Genomic DNA, 23567 nt, shown 5'->3' with positions numbered 1-23567 from the left:
AAAGAGCTCACTAATTGATACCCCCCCCCCCGGCTCCCATATGATTATAATGACCAAGTCCCTGTTTTTGCTCTTGGAGACCCAAAATAAGTGTCAGATCGAAAAGTAAAATAGATGGTCACAATGACATTATGTAATAAAGAATCTGTGAAAGAATCATTAAAGTAATCGGGTGTCTGTCCGTCTAGCTGTTTGTACGTCCGTCCGTCCGTCTGTTATACGCTTTGGGGTACCTACAGTATCTCTTATCCGCAACTCCTCTTTTGCCACTGAATGAAATTTAATGAGACTTTCACAGAATCTTTGTTATATATTGCCATTATGCACCTCCTATTTTACTTTTTGATCGGACACATATATTTTGGGTTTTCCAGAGCAAAACATTAACGCTGCCATTTTTTCTATTATATTGAAGGGTACCCATCTCTTATCCGCAACTCTTCCTATATTACTAATTAAAATTTAATGATTTTTTTTACAACCTCTTTATTACATAATGCACTTGTGCACTCCGTATTTTTTCTTTTAGATTCGACACTTATTTGGGGTCTCCAAGAGCAAAACCGGGACTTTGTCATTAAAATCATATGACAGCCGGGGGTATAATTTAATAAGCTCTTTACACACAATACCTCTAATTTGTTCTGGGAGGCCTAAAAAACTGTTAGAACAAAAAAAAGTACAAAATAAGAGGTTCACAATGGCATTATGCAATATAGAATCGGTGAAAGTATCTTTAAAATTTATTCAGTGGTCTAGGAGGAGTTGCGGTCAATTAAGAGATGAGTTCCCTTCAATATTATATAGTTATTGACAGAGTTAGAGGGTAACATGCGCTTTGGGGATAACGGCATTACCAAATGCCTTTGTAGATGAAAAAAACGCAGTTTATTATTATTGTTCATAAAATATAATAAAATGTAATTCAAATTAAATGTAAAATATATGTTTTCAGATTGAACAAAAATGTACCAAGGCACAGCCAGTTCATGAAAGATAAATTAATGGAGATACACAAAAATAGTTTTCATCTATGGACTGGACATTTAAAATAAAAAAAATCTCATAAAAATTATTTAAATTTATCCATTTAAACTATTGTTTACCAAAACCGTTCAAATGCCTATGTGTGTGAAAATTGTTTTTAAAAATATGTACGCAGTTTGATGATTATTTGCCTGCTCTTAGTGCGAGGAGGTGATATCGTATAATAGCTCTGGTCACAATACAACGTTCAAACTACGTTTCATATTAGAATGTAATTGCATGCTTAAAAAAGATATGCTTTGCTAGCTTAATCCTAATCGTTGTGATAGTAACATTTAAAATCTGTTTTTATAATCCTTACTTAAGTGATATTGCATTCTCAATTATTCCATATGTATATTTTTTACTCCGAGGGAAACATAATCTGTGGTAATCTGTTATTAAAAAGTTTTCTCTTCTCCTGGATCATTCAACGCAGTATCCAGTACAGTTATGTAGCGTACATCTCAAAACCATGGCATCTGCTTCCTATATTTAACGAAAGAAAATTGCGAAAACTTGAGGTTGTACGTATATAAAATAAAAAAAGAATTTCACGAAAAATTATTTACCAGTACATTTACATGCATACAACAGGTTATCATCATATGAAGTTTCAAACGGGATGTAGCTCCCAGAACACTAGTGTGGACTTAATTCCAGACCTTCTAATTCTTCTTTTTTGTTTTGTATCAATTCACTTTTTTGATATTTACAAGGGTCCCTCAATCAGGATTCAGGCACACAATTTATCATAAAAAAATTAAAAAGCTGTTATTATAACATCTTTTTTAGAGAAGAAAAAATTCTAATTAAGATATCCCTATCATGGAAAAAACTCATTTGTTTAACTACATGTATTGTCTTAGCAAAGAAACCACTTAAAACTAGAGGTCCTGTGAGCGTTGGACTCGCTAAATGATACCCACTTACCGCTCCCATATAATTATAATGGCACAGTCAATGTTTTTTGCTCTGGGAGACCCGAAATAGGTGTCAGATCAAAAAGCAAAATAGGAGGCTAACAATAGCATTTCGTAATAAAGAATCTGTAAAAGTGTCATGAAATTTTATTCAGTGGTATAGGAGGAGTTGCGGATAAAAGACGGGTACCCTTCATTATCATAGAAAAAATAGCAGTGTCCATGTTTTGCAATAACTATGGGAAACCCGAAATATGTGTTGGATCAAAAAGTGAAAAAGTAGTTTACAGTGGCACTATGTAACACAAATTTTGTGAAGTCTCATAAAATTTCATTCAGTGATATATGACTAGTTGTGGATAAGAGATGTGTACCGCTAAGATTATAACAGACGGACGCACAGACGGACGGACATCCCCAACACTATACAGTGTATACCCTCCCATTTTTCAAGCGGAGGAGGGTTATAATAAGCATGGTCATTTCTCTAAGCTTTCGGAAAAAAAACGGATCTGCTCAGTTTCAAAGGGTTTGTCGCTATTCATGATGATGTTATTCATTCAATAAAATTTTCCAGTCATACGTACATGACTGTTACATGAGTAATGATTTTTTTACAGTTGTAAAGTATTTTACATACATATATATACATATAAAAACTTAATTAGATTTACATTAGATACTTAAAAATTGATGTAGTCTGATTTACAAATTCAGAGTTTTTACGCAAATAAATACAGACGTAATATATTTTTTAGTATCTAAACCACCATTGGCCATGAATATTGCAATATGATAAAAGATGAGTAATATCAGGTTCCCAGACCTATGTCCGGGTTATGCGTTAAAATTAATAAAAACGATTTATAGTAGTGCAACACATTGCCTGTTTCATGATTATTAGTGAAAATCTAATTAGTTTTATACAATGTAATGCAATATGTTTTATATTTGACCAGCTAAACACCATCCTGGAGGTAGAATTCTGAGGGCTATGATAATGTTATTTCACGTTTGTAATAAACTCCCTCTTAAATTATGCCAAAAATTTGATTGAGAATGAGATTTAAGAGATATGAATGTTAGAGAATTGAGCTTTCATTTTTTTGGTTTGGTCTAATGTCTCCGGTATCTATGAAGCGGACACAATGAAATTCATAATTCATCTTTATACCCATATATACATTTTAAACGTGGTTGAATTTTGTTCAGCCGATCCAGGAAAAAATGAGTAAACAAGGTGTAAACATCGTTTGTAAAACTTTCACATTCGCTGTGGGCCCCGTGTACTAATATTCCAATCAAATTTAGTATAAAAACAAAGGTTTCAATTGGTTTGAAACAGCTGGTCATCTAAAATACGACCCAACGATAAGGCTATATGAATAACAAAATAATCTTAATGATCATAAAATCTGCTACATGCTGTCTTTAATCGAGGTTATTGACATCTCTTCAACATCAGCTTACCTATCAGTAGCCTGACAGTGAAAAAAATCGATTGTACGTATTAATAGCATGATCTTGAGTATCGAACACGTTGGGAGATGTTAACTACGCGTGCAGGTGTTAGCCGATATTGCTAAGTAATTAAAGGAAAGTTGACAATGGAAAAGCTGAACTCGCATTTGTTATAAAATTTAGTTGTAATCAGACTCTTATTGTCTATAGTCAGTAAAACATCCAATACGTGTAACAGATAATATATTGAAGCCTCTGTATTCTTTTCACTGGGAAATATTAAATCAACATATGAATGGAATTTACCACTGTTAATTGATAAAACGCTAAAGCAAGTGCTTTCTTTCACCCATGTAGAAATTTAGAATAAATAAAATATAAAAACAGATTGGCTAAAAAAGAAGTCTAAGCAGTACAAATCGCAATTTCGATATTTCGTTGGAAAATCTTGTCTCCAAAGACTAAATAATGCCAAATAAGACAATAAATATTGCCAAGGAGGCTCTCCAGAATCCTTTTAATATGATCTACAGAGTAATAGTGTGTAGAATGAAAATGAGTTTTATCAAATTAATTTAAATAATCCAATCATGAGATACCGAATATTTCCGATTTATTTTAAAGAAGACGTACATGTAGTTGTCAATGCTATCAAAATGCATAGTTTTTAATCTATATATTATGAGGAATGAGTGTATAAAGTGAAAAAATAGTATTTTTTGATGTAATTTACCTTTAAAAATATTTAAAAATATTGATTTTGACTTTTAAAAAGAATTTTAAAGAAAGTTTGTTTCTTTAAGATTTTTTTAAAAATCTTAATCTAAATGCTCTTAAATATTAATGTGCTTGTCCAAGTACGTGTAAAGTTCCTCTTTTACATAAGGTTAAAATTTATATAAGGAATGAAGATAAAGTCTTGGTAGTGCAATGTACCTTTGTAAAGATTATGTGAAGTTTAGGAATCTGTGGTTTAGGTAGAGTAGATCTAGATCGTGCAACCTTGCTAGACTGCAATAACTTAATGTTTTTAATGACATAGTCATTGTATCTACCATAAAATCTGTGAAATGTGACTTTAAACGAGACTAAAAATATCTTTTTTCATAACTTTTCTCTTTTTAGTAAGTGTTTGTAGGTAGAGCATGTAATTGCGTAATCAAATGAATTGGGACCGAGACGTAAAACTTCATATGCACGTGATATAGGTTTATTGCTATATAAAATCAAATCCTAGTTCCTCTAAAAAAAAATTAAAGCAAGAAATAATGACTTTTCTTCATCCCATAACTACGAAAGCCCAGAAGGCTCATTCGAGATTCGAGTTTCAAAGTACGAGATTCGAAATTCGAGATTCGAAATTCGAGTTTCGAGATTCAAGATCCAAACTAACCAATCAGAAGCGAGTTTCAAAGTACGAGATTCGAAATTCGAGATTCGAAATTCAAGATCCAAACTAGCCAATCAAAAGTGGGTTCAACATTTGATTACTCTCCTTTATTATGTTTTTACTATGAAGAAATCGTTTAAAATAATTATAACAAATGGGTCATTTAATTATATTACAATGCAAGAAAGTGTGTAATATATTTTAGAAGGAAATTTTAATAATTTTTGGATTTTTGATCAGAAGGATATACTTCAATCTATATTATAGCTTCTTAAATATTAAAAAGATTACTTATATCATGAGTATATATATATATATATATATATTTGTATTGTCTTCTAAACTTAATTTTTATGTATTTCCCCGCATAAGAAAACCAAATGTACTTGTGGACAGGGCACCCCCCCCCCCCACCTCGATATTCAACCCCAGGGCTTATTGGACTTTTTTTCACAACATATATCTAATACACTTATTCATCGTGTGTTCAAAAAAATCGTAAAAACCCAGAATAATCGCTCAACACAAAAAATACCCCACTATAAATTATAAGAGAGAAAATATGCCACAAGCACTCCAGTTTGTTTACGTTGTACGCCCGCTGCTATTTCTAGGTATAAAACCATGCATTTATTTTAACTTAAAATGTTGATTAAAATTAACTATCTCTACATATATTTCTGTCTTAGTCCATGCTATCGGATTGACTCTGCATCTCGTAATAATCCCACATTTTCTCCTTAAATGACACCTCTCTTGTATAGTGGGGTGGGGTAATGTATAGTGGGTTTTTTTTGGTTAAACGATTGGGTTTTACGCTCGTGATGTTTTCGTATTGTACACATTAATTAGTGTAATAAATATAATTTGTTAAAAAAAAATGTCCAGTAAGCCCTGGTATTGAATATCGAGGGGGGGGGGGGGGGGGGGGGGAGGGGGGTGGGGGTCCTGTCCACAAGTACCTGTGGTTTTTCTTATGCGCGGAAATACAAAAAAAAATAAGTGTAGAAGATAATACAAAAGTATATATACTCCTGATACATGTAATCTATTTAATATTTAAGAAGCTATAATATAAATTGAAGTATATCTTGCTGCAAAAATCCAATAATTATTAAATTTCCTTCTAATATATATAAAACACTCTTTTTTGCATTGTAATTTAATCAAATGACCCATTGGTTATAATTATTTTAAACGATTTCTTGATAGTAAAAACATAATAAAGGGGAGTAATCAAATGTTGAATCCGCTTTTGATTGGTCAGTTTGGATATTGAATCTCGAAACTCGTATTTCGAATCTCGTATGTTGAATCTCGAATCTCGAATGAGCCTTCTGGGCTTTCGTACATAACCCAACGCCATCGATTGCTGATTAAAAAAAAATTAAAATTAACAAATATGAAAAATAGGACTTTTAATGATTTGTAATAAATTAGGATAAAAAGAATGAATTACACGTAACTCTAATTTACTTAGTTTTATACATTTTTGAGGATTTGAAAAAAACTAAAAGCTCCCATGTTTAAATTTTGTCCAACATATGAAAACGTTTGTGACTGGCTTGATCTTTGTGAATTATGACTGAATAAACATTGTTCAGCATACTGTAATTAAGAGCGATTGTATAAAGTTCATCACTCCAAATCTGTTAAGAGGAAAAAGTAAAATATTATTCTTGATCATTCACATCTATGAGAGTCTTCTATCGAATCTTAAGAAAAAATAACAACAAATGATCGATCAAAAAAGTATCCATTAACAATACCATCTGAACTAAAAAGTGATCAATAAGTTAAATAGGAGGTGCACAATGACATGATGTAACTAGAGGTACTGTAAGCACTGATGTTAATAAATGATACCCCGCCTTCCATTTGATTAAAATGGCAAAGTCCATGTTTGGCCCTGGGAGACCCAAAAATAATTGTAGATCAAAAAGTATAATAGGAGGTGAACTATGGTATTATGTAGTAAAGAATTTGTGAAAGTATCATTAATTATTCAGCAGTATAGTAGGATTGCATATAAGAAATGGGCAAGATTCAATATTATAGAAAGAACGGCAATGTCCATGTTTTGTTACGTTAAAACCCCAAGATATGTGTCGAATCAAAAAGTAAAATGGTTGGTCACAATGGCACTATGTAACAAAGATTCTACGAAAGGACGTACAGACGGACGGATATCCCTAAAACTATATACCCTCCCAATTTCCATAATTAGCCTTAAATGTCACTTGCTTAAATACATCTGGAAAATAAGATGGATTTCTAGAGGAAGAATTATAACCATCTTCTTAATTTCGTTTATGATAATGACTAATGAGCCTTACATAGAAAGACGAGGACTATGGCATACCGGTATTGTTCAAGTAGTATAAAGAATTCTGTTATCATCTCTGATTTAGTGAGACGAAAGGGTAGATTAAAAATTTTGATAGCATATTATAATAAAATACAAATTTAAACACTTGAAAGGCATGGATCTATATCTTATCTTAATCAATTTTCGCGATATTATTTAAATGGCGTTAAGATAAACATTTACCGGACAATTACGATATCGCAGAGAAGACCCTTTCAAAGGAGTGTAGCATCGCTCATTCCTGTTAATGTCCTGCCAGAGGCATGGTTGGGAAAATAAACTTGCTTTGTCCTACGCGTCCTACTGACATTGAAATCACCATGGTTAAAATTATTTTTCCGTTTTATTAAGTCTATATTCAGAATGTGTCTTGGTCATGTTATTAAATGGCATGTACAAAAATTTTCTGATTCACACAAACAATATTTATTTGCATTTCTACGTTGAACGATATATACCCCTTTGATCCCCCTCCCGATTCAGACATGATTAGATATTTCATTAGAAATGCACTGTATTGGTAACATCAAAACTTTATGATAAACCCGATGACACCAACTTTTATCTCTACAACTTCTCCATTTAATAGCAAAATGCCCTTAACAATCATACATGCAGTTACATGTAATGTCTCTCAGTTGATTATATACACAAGAACATCCTCTACATACGGACAATTTATAACAATTTGTAAAACGATGCATGTTATTAACAAATAAGTTGATGAAACCAAGATATCAACTGTCTCATTTGACAATACAAATTGAAAATGCAATGGTCAATACAAAGAGCTTGTCAACTAATTTATTCCAACATTTAGTTGAATGTTGATTGCCCTTTTCATACAAATAATTATGTCATTCTTTTTACTCTTGGAATGTCTAAGGATTTTATCTGATTGACTGATCGTGACGAAGGATCACGCGGCGGGTTTGACCGGTTTACAGGGGATGCTGACTCCTATCTGGCACCTGAATCCACCCCTGCTGTTTTTAGAGGTCCGTGCTTACTCTATTCCCAGATTATTTCATTAATTCAATGGATGTCTGAGCTGGATAACTGTTCTCTTTGCATTTTATTGCGTATTTTTTTAAAAAAAAAAAAAGGGGAAAAAGACAAAGTTTTTCCATCTGGTTTGCCAGATCATTCTGATTTTTCATTTTTCGATATAACTATTTCTGACCCGTGGGGCATAGGGTTGGCTCACATTGATAAGTTGCACCTAGGCGTGTATATGTAGTAGATCTGCATTAGACATTCATTTTCAGGATAATGTTTCTTTGAAGATCATAGCAATTCCACATAAGTCAATTTATTCGTAAAAAAAATGCTAAAACGTCTTTTTTATTTCTCTATGTGAAATGCATTCGCGTTAGTGTCAGTTAAATATACATAAAAATGTATCAGTAAAAGAGTAAAAAATAGTATTTAAAAAAATAGTAAAAAAGAAAACCAATCAAAAACAAACACATAAAAAAAATATTGGCAAAGAATGATAATAAACAAGATTTTAGAATAAAAATAGCATATCGAAAGTTTAAGAAGAAAATACAGCACTGAAGCGTGAAATACGTCCGACTCCGAGGAAATATAAATACCATCTGAAAAGCTACCCGTCAGATTCAGTGAGTTCCGTCAATCAGCATGAAGAGATTGATAATCTTGTTCTCTGTCGTCTGCGCTGTGCAGATGGTAACAGCAATGTACATTGATAAGAAGGTATGCTTTTTGTTTTTTTTGTTTTTAAATTCTTAATATTTTTTTGAACAAATTATCAGTATGCAGCTTACAAAAAAATAAAATGAATTTTTTACAAAAGTAAGGGATATACTTAAATTAATTCTTTTTAATGTTTGTAACATATGAAAATAACGAATGGAGGATAACCTGTTACTATTCAATTAATACTTTTATAAGTTAATACATGTTTGGTATGTATTAAATGAATGACAGTATTCTTTGAAACAAAGTATTTTGCAGGAAGTTTAAGAATATTTGGTTTATTCGGTCGAAAAAAGATTAGTGCTTTGTTAATTCTTTTTATTCATATTTCAAGCAATCGTAAAAAGTTATCAAATATCTTTAGTTTTGCATGCATGCACATTTTCTTCACAAAGAAAATTGTTCATATCTGAAATTTAATGAGTATACCTAGATTCTGAAATGCGAAAATTTTAAAGTTTACATCAATATAACCCCTTTTTTCTTATGATGACGCAGTTTAATCAAATTCACAGAATTTAAATATTTTTCTTAATTAAATATAAATAGGTTCAGCATGTTCCCCTTGAAAGACCATTATAACGTGTACGTACACTATTATCATAAGTAATTATGAGCATTTTGGATCGTTCAGAGACAGTTCTCAAAGGTTCTCAAAGATGGGAAACCGAAGAGGCGTCCGTTCATTGAACTAGACTTGTACTCGTATTGTTCAATCTAAATATATATACAAGATTTTGGACAGGGAAAATAATAAGTATCCTAAGGCCTAAGACTATCTGCTTTATCAAGTTCACAAAGGTTAAGACAATTCAAGAGAGATACGATCACGGGTAGGATAAAAATTACCTTTTTAAAAATTCCTTCGTGGCTTGCCAGGTGTAACATTAAAAGAAATTAATATACCCCGTGTCTTTTCTAAAATTAATATACCCCATGTCTTTTCTAATGGTTGTGTGTAACTCATTAGCAAAAGGCGTTTACATTAACATGTAAAAGAAGATGCTGAGATGATTGAAAACCTAAATGAAAGCTGTAAAAGCCTACAGATGCATAAAAGTTCAGAAAAAGAAAAGTTTTCTTCGAGTCAGTTTGAACATTATTCTTTGATCTCTCTAAGGTGACAAAGATAAAATAAGGTGAGGCGTTCAACCTCTTTATAACACACAAACACCGATTAAAAATACATGACTAGTTGTCTCTATGATTTTTTTTTACTTTGGTAAACATTGCAAGATAAAAGAATATTACATGTAAAATTGCATTTTTTTAAAAAGTTGATAAAAAATTTTCTTCATTAGTGAAGTAGCTTTATTAACAAGTTTTTTTTTATATTTCTTTTTAATTTAAAAAAATCAATTAGTCCCGTCTTTGCTTACTATTTGTCTTTTCAGAAATAAATTTTCACAAAAAAGAGAGAAAACATTTATAATAGAATTTTTCTTGTTCAAATTGTCTTGTTTCAATAAACAACCTTTAACCATACCAGCTCGATTATTTTTCTGACATCGCAGCTGGCAGTTTGATAATCATCTGAAAAATTTAATGATTTCATGGTCATTTGAGCAACAAGGATGTATGTATACTTATTATAAAACAGAGAGAGAGAGAGAGAGAGAGAGAGAGAGAGAGAGAGAGAGAGAGGTTTCAAGTGTTCCTAACAGTTTTCTAAATATATCCCCTGAACTATTGATACCTATACCTGTTCATTAGAGCATGAAATTGGTAAATATTAATATGCTCCATTGATTTGATGATAATGGTTTTTCACTCAATCCATTCAACATACTTTTATAAACAACCATTCACAATTATCATATTAATAATGAAGCCAGAAATTTTCTGGGGGAAAGATAAGCATTTCAAATATACATTGTAATGAATAACGTATAAAAGCAACTTACATAAGTGGGCCTTAACCCATGATCCAAAGTACAAAAAAAAGTATTTTGGAAACAGTTTCACTTCTTATTTGTCCAGTTATACCGCTAATCGTTTGACTGCTAGATGCACATGAGCAGGGGTATCCAATAAATGTGCAAGAAGGTTTTAGAATTTTCAGTTTCTCTGTGTGGCCAAAATGAGGGTCGAATAACATCCTGATACCCAAATCTTCTAAAGAATGTTTTGATATTATTAAATCATCATAGATCTGTTACAGTGTCTTCTTCCTTTCAAAATTTCAAATTCATCCTGCAGATGTGCAATTAGGGTTCGGAATTTGATTTTCACTTCGATGCCAAAAATCCTTAGTAAAATAAATATGTATTTTTTACTTTTATATATATATATATATATATATATATATATATATATATATATATATATATATATATATATATATATATATATATATATATATATATATATATATATATATATATATATATATATATATATATATATATATATATATATATATTAGTAAAATAAATATATATTTTTTATTTTACGATTTAGTATTTTATATATATATATATATATATATATATATATATATATATATATATATATATATATATATATATATATATATATATATATACTCCTATAGATAAAGTGTATTGTTCTATTGTAATACCCGTATCGGTGAACCGTATGTCCAATGTATGACTTAACGTAAAGATATATATAAAGCTTCAAGGTAACTAGTGACCATTCGGAGGCAAGCACTTTTGTACAGATATATTACAGATTCTAGTGTACGTCTTTTCAATGTTTCAATGATCTGTAACAAGGTCATTATTTCTTTTACAGAATGCAGAGGAAAAGTCAATGAATAAAAGAGAGAAAATTTTGGAGCTGGTATTTTAGAGATATATTTATAACATATTTCATTTTTTTTTATTTTTACCTACCGTATTCTTGTCTAACAGTTTAAAAACTACATGTACATAAACAGTGGGGTATTTATTGATAAAATTGTTTTTTTGTTTTGTTTCAAAAGACATTCTAGAGTAAAAAAAGATGGATCTGAGTAAGAGTACAAAACGATTATTTTGTTCCCAGGGTCTCATGTTGTATTATTTCAAAAATTAAGAATATAATCATCAAATTTAAAATAGAAAAGTTAAAGAATGTTCGTATATATTACTAAAGCTATCTTTATATTGTAGCTAAGGCTTCTTAAGAGGAACTTTCCTTCAGACGACAGCAAGAAAGCCACAGAAGAAGGAATTTCATTCAAACTAGCAACACAAGAGGTGAAAATTATATTTTAAGACATCTATTATCGTTTTAGCCATGATAATTATTACAATATATTTCTTCATACAAAAAGGTGATTTAGAAGAAAGCAGGTACCAAGAAATAAAAAAAAAACAACCTGGAACGCACGAAATGTTCAACATGATATGAACATGTCTTTATTTCATACATTATTTAACTTAAGTCGAAAGCAACATGCATTTTCTCATACCAAAAGATCAAACTGGTTGTCCAAGGATGTTAGGCCGAAGGCAAATAGTTAGGGTAGAGCTAGATCGAGGGATCAGAGTAACGCATTCTTCCAGAGAACACAGTCAAGTATTGTTTTTGTCATACCTTTAAAAATGTGTCTATGTATATTCTTACATTTCCAATGCTTTACTTAGCATTCATAAAAAAATCAATGTTTGACCGCGGAGTGAGAGATTGAACCTGAGATTTTGGACCGCTTACGTCATACAATGGGCGGGATCAGTTTCATGTCAACTGCAATCATTTGGGGTCGACAGACGTAATAAATTGAGCTTAACCTCAGTACTGGCAAAGGGAATTTACATCACGGTAACATAACACAAGATACAGGACGTAATAAAAATAAGAGGGATAACAAAACATTTATTGACTGTTTTTGGGGGCAAAATGCATTTTGTCGACCCTCGAACCAAGCTGTTTTCCTTAGGACTAACGGATTTTGGAAGCAGTTAAGTCCTTGGGTCTAAAAAGCGCATGTTGGCCTAAAACCCAGTCAAATAAATAAATGTATCTTCTGATACTTTGTATACAACTCCCCCACTTGAAAAACAGGAGGGTATATAGTGATCTGGATATTCGCTCGTCCGTCTGTCACGCTTTGGGGTACTTATTAGCAACTCCCTTATACCTCTGCATGGAATTTATAATGAGACTTTCAAAGAATCACTGCTATAGAGTGCTATTGTGCACCCCCTTTTTAAATTTTTAATTGGACACATATTTCTGATTTTCCATAGCAAAACATTGACACTGCCATTCTTTCTAAAATATTGAAGGGTACCTATCTCTTATCCGAATTTCTTCTATAACACACTAAATAAAATTTAAAGAAACTTTCATTTTGATCTGACACTTCTTTCGGGTCTCCCAGAGCAAAACATTGACTTTGCCGTATAATCATATGGGAGGCGGGGCCTATCATTTAGTGACCCCTGTGTTCACTGTACCTCTAGTTTCTTTTCTTTTTTTTTGACATATTTTATGCTGGTTTCCCTGTTTTTGATCGATGTAAATTTCGTACACCTGCATGGATTTAACTCGGTCAATTCCGTCGAATACAGGAATGCAAACAAGAATGAAACCACCTTTACAGTTTAAAATGTGAATCGTAACATAGCAGTCCTATATCTCATCCAACAGTCCAACATCAATTCTTTAAAGCTCAGTAAAATATTGGAAATGTTAGAATTTTTAAAGTATTGATAATATGGAAAATAATTGTTTATCATGGTGCAACAATTATATTTATACATAGCTAGGTATATTTTTGTCTCATCCTATTTCAATAATATTTAATAGAAGACGTTTTATGATCGTGCTTACAGGAAGCGAAAACAGAATTGAACAGACGAGGAAACTCCGCAAGATTAATGGATGGCAGGGAAATTAAACCTGCTGATATGGCACCGGCGGTAAGAAAAAGACATGCTACCTTTATGAATGGAAATCTCCAACTTGAATATTAAAGTATATCATAATTAGATAAATGAATATAATATAAATAATGAAAAAAAATCTCTTCATTGATTATTTACTTATTTAAAGCTAAAAACCAATAAATATCAAAAGCAAACATTGCCTTCATTTGCTTTGAATATGCAGATCTCATTTGGGTCATGAAATTTTATTTTACAAAAGTGTGTCAATAGAACTTGAAAAAGATTTTTTTGTTTTAACATCCGTGTAGCATTCCGTGGAGAAGAAGGCGCTGTCTACAGAGGCACAGGAGTTCTTAGACTCTCACAACGCCAAGCGGCGGATCGTCAGTCCCACAGCAACAAACATGAAAGAAATGGTGAGAGAAAAGACCTGCAATACGTCATTGTCTTTAAACTACTGTATTTGATTTGATTTTAACATATCTACCGATCCGGGCGCAAAAAACATCCTTTAACCGTTATCATGCTAGACAATATTAGTGGTACATGATAGAATAATTTTGTAATTCAAATAAAGTAACGGAATACTGGCATCGGCTTTATATTTGACGATGACTCCAAGTTAGTTCAAATGCAACATGAAAACAATAAAGTAAAACACTGCTATATTTAGGGAAATCATAAAATTATTACCTATAATTCTATATCACTGAGCATGAATACAGATATTTGTTTGAAAATGACCATTTTGATTTTGAGTTGACATTGAGATGCTGACCACGCCTACAACGTACAATTCTCTCTCATTTTGACCGGTAGAAGAAAGTGGAGGTGTCCCGATAATTCTTAACGATAATCTCTGACTTTACCCTGAAAATGTTATTTTATGTATGAATGTATATGATGATGAAACCTCGAAATGAACAACTTTTATGTCTAAAAATATTAAAGCGATGTACAAGTGTAGTGAATAATACTTTGACAGCTTTGGAGCACAGACCTTGAAAACCTTGCCAGAAGTTACGCCCAAAAATGCATCTTTGCTCACAACCAACAAAGATCCGATGGAATGCCATATTATGTTGGCGAAAATCTGTATGTTAACTCAGGTACATATAATGAATGTAGACAAGTAAAGGGACTGTTAGAATGAGCGAGTACTGTCTCAGAAAGGTCTTCAACTGTAAGCCCCAAAAGAACAAAACCTGTGAGTTGATGCAAATTCCTGATTCATAAGAAAGAGTTACATTTTATGATCTTGTAGTAGCATTAAATGTACTGTCACATTCTCCAAAATTGTTGACATCGAAAAGAAAAATAAAGTGTTTAGATATATACATATAAAATTTTCCAAATCTGTGACACATGTTACGGCTTAAAGATGCCTATAACTTTTGAAACAAATAAACGCAAGTAAAAGTACTTTAATTACCAAGAGAATTTGATAGACATTTCCACAAAAGGATACATTTCTGTAAATTTTCAGGGAATATATCACCCGATACTGCAGTGACAAGCTGGGACAACGAGAAGAACGACTACTCATTCGCCAACAACTACTGTGATCCCAACAGCGATTGGGGGTGTGGCCACTATACCCAGGTATAAAAAACAAACACCACTTTTTGTCGATGTTGACACTAAACAAAAAAATTTAAGGTGTTATTTCTTGAGAATTTTTCCTCTCTCTATAAGAAGCGATATAAAGTACGTTAAATATATATTACTGATGAATGTTTCACTCATGAACAACAACTCCAGGGATAAAATAAGTGGATTATTAAGCAGCGTTTAAGTACCGGTATTGATAAACGAACATGGGCTTTACAAGAATATGAGGCGATAGTAAATGTATATTTTCTTTTATCATCACAAAACTTTAACTTTTTAATTCTTGGATTTTAGGTTGTCTGGGCAAATTCTGAATACGTTGGATGTGCTAAACAATATTGCAACTCTGTTACGAATTTTGGAAGAGGATATTTGGTTGTATGCAACTATGGCCCTGGGTATGAATTAAATCTTTCAAATCCTATTTACGGATAAATGATGTTGTGTTTTATGATTTGCAATGAATTCAATAAATTGATAATTGAAACATAAGGGCATTTAAAGATAAAACTATTTTTGTTCGATCCTTACAGAGGCAATGTAAATGGAGGGAGACCCTATTCCAGTGGAACAACGTGTAGTAGTTGTCCGTCTGGATACAAATGTTCCAACAAACTGTGCAGCAAATCTGGTAGGAAAACAAATAGATAAGGACCCGTATTTTGAATACATTAATTAATACATATTGACCACGTGCGGTTTGTCTATAATCAAGTAGTACTTGGGTATACACATTTTTATTATTTTTATATGCATGAATAAATTAATTACTGAATGAATATTCCAGTTCAAATTTATACAGTACACACGCTTTTTAAAAGACTTTAACAAGCTGCTATTTTTAGGTGGATCAGGTGGCACAGGGACCAACCCCTGTTCAACAAATCCATGCAAAAATGGCGGCACTTGCAGTTCCAGTTCCGGGACCGCAGTTTGTCAATGTACGAGTGGATGGACCGGAAGCACGTGTGAGACACAAGGTAATAGTCAGCTTTCATTGCATTACAGATACTATTTATAAAGTACTTTTTAATATTCTATCAAGCAATTTTTTTTAATTTATCACATGTACTACTTTCCCCCCTCTTAAATATAAAATTTAATTAATCTGTATACTCTTCATTTTATTTTTTTTTTTTAAAGTTCTTTACTTTCTTGAAATATTTTGATACACTTCATTTGTTATGATGGATAATTGAATTAAAGAAGAAATTCCGCCAAAAATAAATCAATAAATCGAAATATAGTGCATTTTTGCCATATGATTCCTTTTGCAATAAGATTTTAATGGAGATGAAGCGCACTTTAATAATTCTCTTTATATATTAAATTCTTTCCAGTCGTACTGTAGATAAATAAAACCAAACCATAGGAGTATACTAGTAATTAGAAGATGAAGATTGATGGAATAATGAATATATCTATAAATTTCAATTTAGTTCTACAAAACAGTTTACAAAGACATAGTCTCCATACAGAAAAAACGAACACTTTGGTGAATGACCTTGATCTTCATTGACTGTATTATGCTAAACATATTTAATATTTTATCTTTATCCTCCCTAAAACTTATGCACTATACAACCATTTTTTTAGTATATTAGTCTGCTCAAATGATTTTTTTTCAATCTTTAATAGAGATCAAGTTAAAGATACAACGTGCTTATTAAATTAATTTTGATTTAATGAGAGGGTGGCTGATAAATTGATCTTGTATCATTACAGAGTCCTCTAACTGTTCCCCTAACCCGTGTCAGAATGGTGGTACCTGCTCAGACATTGGTTCTACGTATAGTTGTCAGTGTACATCGTCTTGGTCGGGTTCTACATGCCAGACACCGGCTACACAAAGTAAAAAAGGAGTACTAGTAAAAATTGTATCTACTAACTGTAAACATTATAATAAAAAATAATATACATGTACAATTTTGTAATGAAGTTAGTTTCGCAAAATCGTTTTCCCTTTTTTCCTTTGAGTTGAACAGTGAATTTAAAATGATGTAATACCATATTTATATCATTCTATTTTCAGCTAACAGCGATATGTGTGGTTTTGAAACCTCAATGTGTCTCACTAACTACAACGATAACGATGTCGATTTTAAAAGGGTGTGTTTTCAATATTTCATATTTTCGATTCATTCAAGAATAACTAAGAAATCATGTTTGAAATGAAGTATGACAAATTATTCTTAAAAGGTTTTGTGCGTTTTGTAGTATAACTCTTTTAATATGAATGGCGTGATGGTACGAGCACCAGAAGGGAATGTATTTGCTGCAGCTTTTGCCGGGTACACAGCTAACACACAGTATGCTTACCTGTTTTCAAATTACCTTCCAGGTGAGTGTTCAATATGCTAATGAGCGTTTCCTGTTGTAGTTGTTAAAGACAACAAAACAATAGAAAAAGCAACATAACATGCAAACAGATGATACACACTAACAGTTGTGTAAATACTGTAAATCACTTTAATCGCCATAACTTTATTTTAGCTTAAATACACAAGTCTGCCAGCTCGTGAAAAAAAATATTCTAGTGAATATTTTTGATGCTAAGAATTATGTATAATAATTACAACCGCTCGCGAAAATTCCGTCTCATTCATTCATAGCAGACAGCTGTCTCTAAAAACGAACGTGTTGCGATAACATAGTGAGGAACAGTATTATGTGATGTTATAGCATTTTCCTCCAGTATAGACCCTTTTCTTCTGCCATATTTTGCCTAGGAGTTATTACCCATAGCCGTCATATGTTTTGTTTTGACATATTTTATTGGGTCAAATGGATTGGAAATAAGATTATTTCATGTGTTATGCAAAAAATACATTAAAATATAATAATTATAATATTTTCAAGTTCAATTTGTTACAAATCATTTAAAATCTACATGTTTCAGTAATAAATCTATGGACAGCAGCAAAAATATTAATATTTTTACAGGCAAATCTCTGTCAATATACGTAAATTAGTTCAGTTGTAACCAATTCTTCAAGCATTAAAAAGATTGTTTCTAGCATAATTTTACAAGCAAAAAAATAATGATAAACATATTTTCCACAGGAACAATATATATTGCGTTTATATAGATCATAATAAAGTAAAATTGTGTCTTAGTTTAGTATGAAGTATGTTTGTGTAGGTAAATTCAAGCTAATTAGAGATGGCTTCTGAAATTTACAAATTCATTGTTTCACTCTGGCACAAATGACTTTTTGAAATATACATCTTGGAATAATGAACTGTTCTTTATTGCATTGTATTTTGATACATTTTCATGCTTGTTTGGTACAATATTATTTAAATATTCAACAGGTGTATTTTGAACATAATTTTTGCATAGCCAATTTTAAAGTTCTCTTTCTAAATAAAGTGTTTCAGTAGATGCAAAGATAGGAAGTCCGGTGACAATTCTAGCCGCAGCTAGTTGTACTTTTTCCAGCTTTTCAGAATCTTGTTCAGAGCACCCATCCCATACAACAGAAGCGTATTCGAGCATTGGTCTAATAAATGTAGTGTACAATTTTGAAAGCCGTCATATTGTGCAAACAACAATTTAAAGTTCAATTTGTTATATTATTAATTTTTGACTTAACCACAACCGTAGACCTGAATCTACAAGCATTCGCTATAACATAAAGCGAACTTAGCAAGGTCTTAGCTAAGTCAAACTTGTGTTCAAAATATTTCTTATGAATCACGCTATATATATGTTTTTCCAATATATTGCTACAAAATGGTGTTTTAATTAAATATATATGCCTAAGTTAACGATTAGATTTTGTTTTGAATAATTTAATTTGTTATAAAATACACCGCATATTTGATTAAGTAAAAATACTGAGTGGTCACAAAACGGTGATCTGTGGTTCATTGTAAATGTAACTTTGTTTATCCCCCGACAGTTTTCAGTTACCGTTTATTGTTCTTTTGTTTTGACAAATGTTCACTTGCTTTGTTATTCTCGTAGACAGGACAAGAAACGGTAGATTAAAAAAACTCTAAAAAAGTTTGAAATATAAAATGTCAGCAAGCAAAGACTGCAGTAATTATAATTATTCACAATTTCATCAAGAGTGGATTTGTTTCAGGGGATCTCTCTCTCTCTCTCTCTCTCTCTCTCTCTCTCTCTCTCTCTCTCTCTCTCTCTCTCTCTCACCCACCTTAAGAATTTTAAATGTTCTCAAAATAGTATTTCATAGGAATAATTATTTTCTTTAATGCATAATATGAATAGAGGAATGCATTAACACCGAAAATCAGCATAAAATAGTTTTGAATAGATGTATAAGAAAGTTAAGATATACTTAAGCCACCTCTTCCGACCGCCTAAGTTTTGCTAAGATTGTCAAATCTTAGCACGCTTCTAGTTACGGTCTTAAGTTTTAAACTTAAGTCCTAAAGCACGGTATAAACTGATTTATGTTACGTATGAAGTAAACGTAACACTAAAATATACGTTTGTTATAGCCTATATTAATTCATAATTTTAAGACTGTAAATATTTCCCCTATATATTTCTTGCATGCGTAATTAAAATTGGTTGCTCAAAGAGGTAAATTCACTAATTAGCTTCTGAAATTTCCACAGCTTTCCTTGACTGTTGAAATATACATAGGACAGAAATTCGGCCGAATGTCAACTGGTGTAGTAACTAGCCAATTAAAAGTTCTCTCACGGAACAGAGGTGGGGCATAAGTCGTCTCATCGTTGTCAACAACAATCTAAAGTTCCTGATATTATTAATTTCTTAACCAATGAGAATCTACAAGTATTCGCTATTACGTAGCGCCGAGAATGCCACGCCCTACTGAAAGTCCAAACTAAGGTGAAAATCGTCCTAAAACGTTTTGAAAATTGAAATTTAGAAGTTTGAAGTGAATTTTGAAATATCAAAAGTCGTAAAACTGTACTGAACTTCAGATTGTTAAGCGTAAACTTTCTAAACAAACGGTAGATTAAAAACTCAAAAGTTTGAAATATAAAATTGGTTTTTGGAAATTTGAATTTTAAATGTTTAAGGGTCCCTGAAACACTTAACAATTCAAGTTTTTAAAAATGATTTAGAGTTTTAGAATGTTAACATATAAGTTCAAATATCTAACTTTTAAAAACTCAAACTGATTTGGTATATTGAAAATTAATATTTTAGTTCAAAAATCTAAATTTTCAAATTTTCAAACAGGTTTTAAAATTTTTTTCAGTGGATATTTTAGATTTAACTTAATAAATGTTCAAAATCCAAATTTCCAAGAACGATTTTTGTATACACGGACCCTTTGCCCTACAAGATGGCGGCTAAAGGGAATAACTACTAGTCAAAATATGTCATAGGCAAAGGGTATATTTTTGTTTCGTTGATGAAACGTAAATTTGCCGTTTCAATTTGATGAAATTGAAGTAGATATGTCACCCCCCCCTCTTTTCAGATAAAGCCATCAAAGTGACATTCCAGTATAGGACAGTGGGAGCTGCCAGGATTTCCTTTGTGTACAAACAGGACGGGAAGGATTATACAAGGCCTTTTTCATATTATAACAGCAATGGTTCCTGGCAAACCTGGAGCGTGAGCATACCCGCCGGGAAAAACACATACGTAAGGATAATTTCGAAATGCATTGAAATCAATATCTGCACTTTATTTGGGTTGGTAGGTTTTTGTCAACCGTTTGTCGGTGTGTCTGGTGGAGATACACCCACAAGATTGTCACACGGTTGTGACCGTTGAACTTGGCAACAGGGGATGCTTATTCCTCCTAGGAACCTGATCCTACCTCTGAAAGTTCCAGGGGTCGGTGTTTTGTGCTCTCTTTATATTTTCTTTATGTTCAAAGATTTTTATTAAATCGATCATTGTTCGTTATATTTACCTTCACATCAAAAACACGTAACAGCATTGCTATCACCAGAATATTATTTCACTTCACTTTGTCAAGTGTACGGAACAATTCATTGATGAAGGAACAATGTAGTTCGACTTCAAAATTATTGATTTCCTTCAGTTATGAACCCATTTCTTTTTCAGTTTTACTTCCAAGCTGATCTGAGCTCATACTCCTTGGTTGGCATTGACGATGTCAAGATAGAATACTGAAGGTGAGAAGGATTTCGAATATGATATCCATCAGGTTTATCCTTCATTCTTTTTTAAATCTATGTTTAAATCCCTGTTTTAATATTTGCAAAAAGACAAATTCAATGCTTTGGATTCTTGAAATTAACATTTTTTCTCAAATAATTTTTAATAATACTTTTTTTCTGGTGAATTCCTCATTTGCGCAAGTGATGAACAATGCATAAAGACAGTCGGTGCTATAATTGCAATTTTTGTGATCACATCATAAATGAGAAAAAAAAAATTATGTTAATTTTTTCGTAAGTATATTGACTAGATTATATATATTGGATATATCAAGCATTAAGTCTAAGAAAACTCATATATTCTAATATTATACCAATTTTTTACTTCTACAGGCGACATTGTGACAAGAGATCCTTTACATAGAAGACGGATATAAAGAAATTCAATAACTTCATTCATATGTATATGACTTTCTTTAGAAATTGAAATTGTCTGTAAAATAATATTCATCCAGATTTTTAATGTTAATAAAATATGCTTGCTCATTGCTCTGTATTTGTACTATTGTTATTTCATCGTCTAATTTTTTTATCTATAAAGGAGGGGACATTTACATATTTTAAAAATGTTCGGGAAAAACAGAAAAATCCATAAACAATTCAGTGTGGAAATCATGGCCTAAACATTCATCATCATTTTACTTAATAATGGGTTATATTTGCTGACGATGTCATTGTATCAAAATTCCCTTATTATCTGCATTAGCGTTATGTCTCTCAGTTGATTTTATACTAAAGAGCATGTTCTAATATGAACAAATTTCTAAAACGAGAAAAGCTTTTAAATAATTGGTGAAAAAGAATATCTTCAATCTCGTTTAAAGTCATCATTTTGCAATTTCTATGGTCGATAAAAAGAGCTTTCAGGAAATACCCCGGTACAATCTATCATTAGGGTAAATACAGACTGACCATTTTCAGGACACGGCAAGCGAAGCCGATTGGCAGGGGATGTTAACTACCCCATAGCACCTAATCCCAAGTCTAATGTAAGAGTGGTCCCTGTTTGCTCGGTTCCTGATTTGTTTTGTTTGAATGAACTTTTGAGCTTGAATACTGAATATTCTGATACTGACTTGTAAGAATTTAGTTTTAATTTTGATTTTCATTTAGAGGATTATTAATCAGAAATAATATATAAACAAAAAAAAATATGTAAATGTAACTCGTTGTCTGTTTAATGGTACTTAACACACAAAAAATGGATGCATGGATTGATATAATTATATTTCTTGAATGACTTTGATTTGAAATGACATAAATAATAAATCCCTAAAATATAAAGATATCGCAGGTTTTCCTTGGTGCTTAGATATGAGACTTTTTTGCCTTCTGTATAATTCAATATAAATTTAGTATAATTTTTTAACCTAATGACAAAATCTTACACAATTTTCCCATTATACTTGGTAAACATTATTCAGGTTACCAATTTAAATGTAAATCTATGAGAAATATTGCTGATTTCTGAAAAAAGTTTGTGTTATTTATTCTTAAGAAAAAGCCTATGCTCAATGTCCTTTACAACAGCCTGCAAAAAGATAAGCTAATATTGTATTTGTTTCTTTTCTATTATTCATGTAAATGTTGAAGTAGCTGGTATAGAAACAAAAGACACAGATCAATCAAAAAGAATCCTTAGAAATCCTGATCACATGTTGCTTTGCCGAGTTTCTCTTTTATCCTACAAAACGAGTGTTTTTGTACGTTTAAAGCATTTAACTGGTGAGTAAAGATCTTTTATCCTAATTTGTAGACGCAAATTAGTAATTTATCACAGTCCTACTTGATTATGAAAAGAAAACAGTTATTTCATTCTTGTTAAAGACAGATGGGGATTTTCTATGTGGATATTGTGAGAGAAAAATGAGCAAAAATTTCATTATGTTACTTAATATGTCTCTTTTTGAAATGAAAAAAAAAATAATAACAATAAGGCATTTTACGAATATATCTCGCTAAATAATAGAGTAAATTGTACCACAATCTGTATCAGATTGCTAAAATCGAATTGCAGAAATATTTTTTAAATCCTTATAATTTTGTTTTTCTGCTCTTTATACCGGATCTATATTTTACGACGTCAA

At 31.5% G+C, this 23567-nt stretch overlaps 1 protein-coding gene across 1 annotated transcript; it reads left to right on the top strand.

The window, feature by feature from the left end:
• Positions 1 to 8774: 8774 nt before the first annotated feature.
• LOC134257111 (uncharacterized) lies at positions 8775 to 21976 on the top strand. The gene is made up of 16 exons (XM_062739752.1): positions 8775 to 8887; positions 11648 to 11695; positions 12007 to 12093; positions 13675 to 13761; positions 14037 to 14144; positions 14714 to 14837; positions 15215 to 15330; positions 15634 to 15737; positions 15873 to 15970; positions 16185 to 16319; positions 17065 to 17190; positions 17372 to 17448; positions 17557 to 17680; positions 20769 to 20935; positions 21365 to 21435; positions 21814 to 21976. The coding sequence occupies exons 1-15, from the start codon at positions 8813 to 8815 to the stop codon at positions 21431 to 21433; spliced, it is 1545 nt and encodes a 514-aa protein (XP_062595736.1). The 5' UTR covers positions 8775 to 8812; the 3' UTR covers positions 21434 to 21435; positions 21814 to 21976.
• The last annotated feature ends 1591 nt before the right edge of the window (positions 21977 to 23567 follow it).

The sequence above is a fragment of the Saccostrea cucullata genome, unplaced genomic scaffold (assembly GCF_032062105.1).
Source record: "Saccostrea cucullata isolate Sc308-1 unplaced genomic scaffold, CSIRO_AGI_Scuc_v1 ctg14, whole genome shotgun sequence".
NCBI classification, from domain to species: Eukaryota; Metazoa; Mollusca; class Bivalvia; order Ostreida; family Ostreidae; genus Saccostrea; species Saccostrea cuccullata.
This window is presented reverse-complemented; position numbering and strand designations above follow the sequence as displayed.

Excerpts from the sequence above, each read along its gene's own strand:
- LOC134257111 (XM_062739752.1), top strand. The coding sequence starts at position 8,813 with ATGAAGAGATTGATAATCTTGTTCTCTGTCGTCTGCGCTGTGCAGATG. Across the intron at positions 15,971-16,184 it reads CAAACTGTGCAGCAAATCTG|GTGGATCAGGTGGCACAGGG; the intron begins GTAGGAAAACAA and ends TGCTATTTTTAG. Across the intron at positions 17,449-17,556 it reads ACGATGTCGATTTTAAAAGG|TATAACTCTTTTAATATGAA; the intron begins GTGTGTTTTCAA and ends TGCGTTTTGTAG.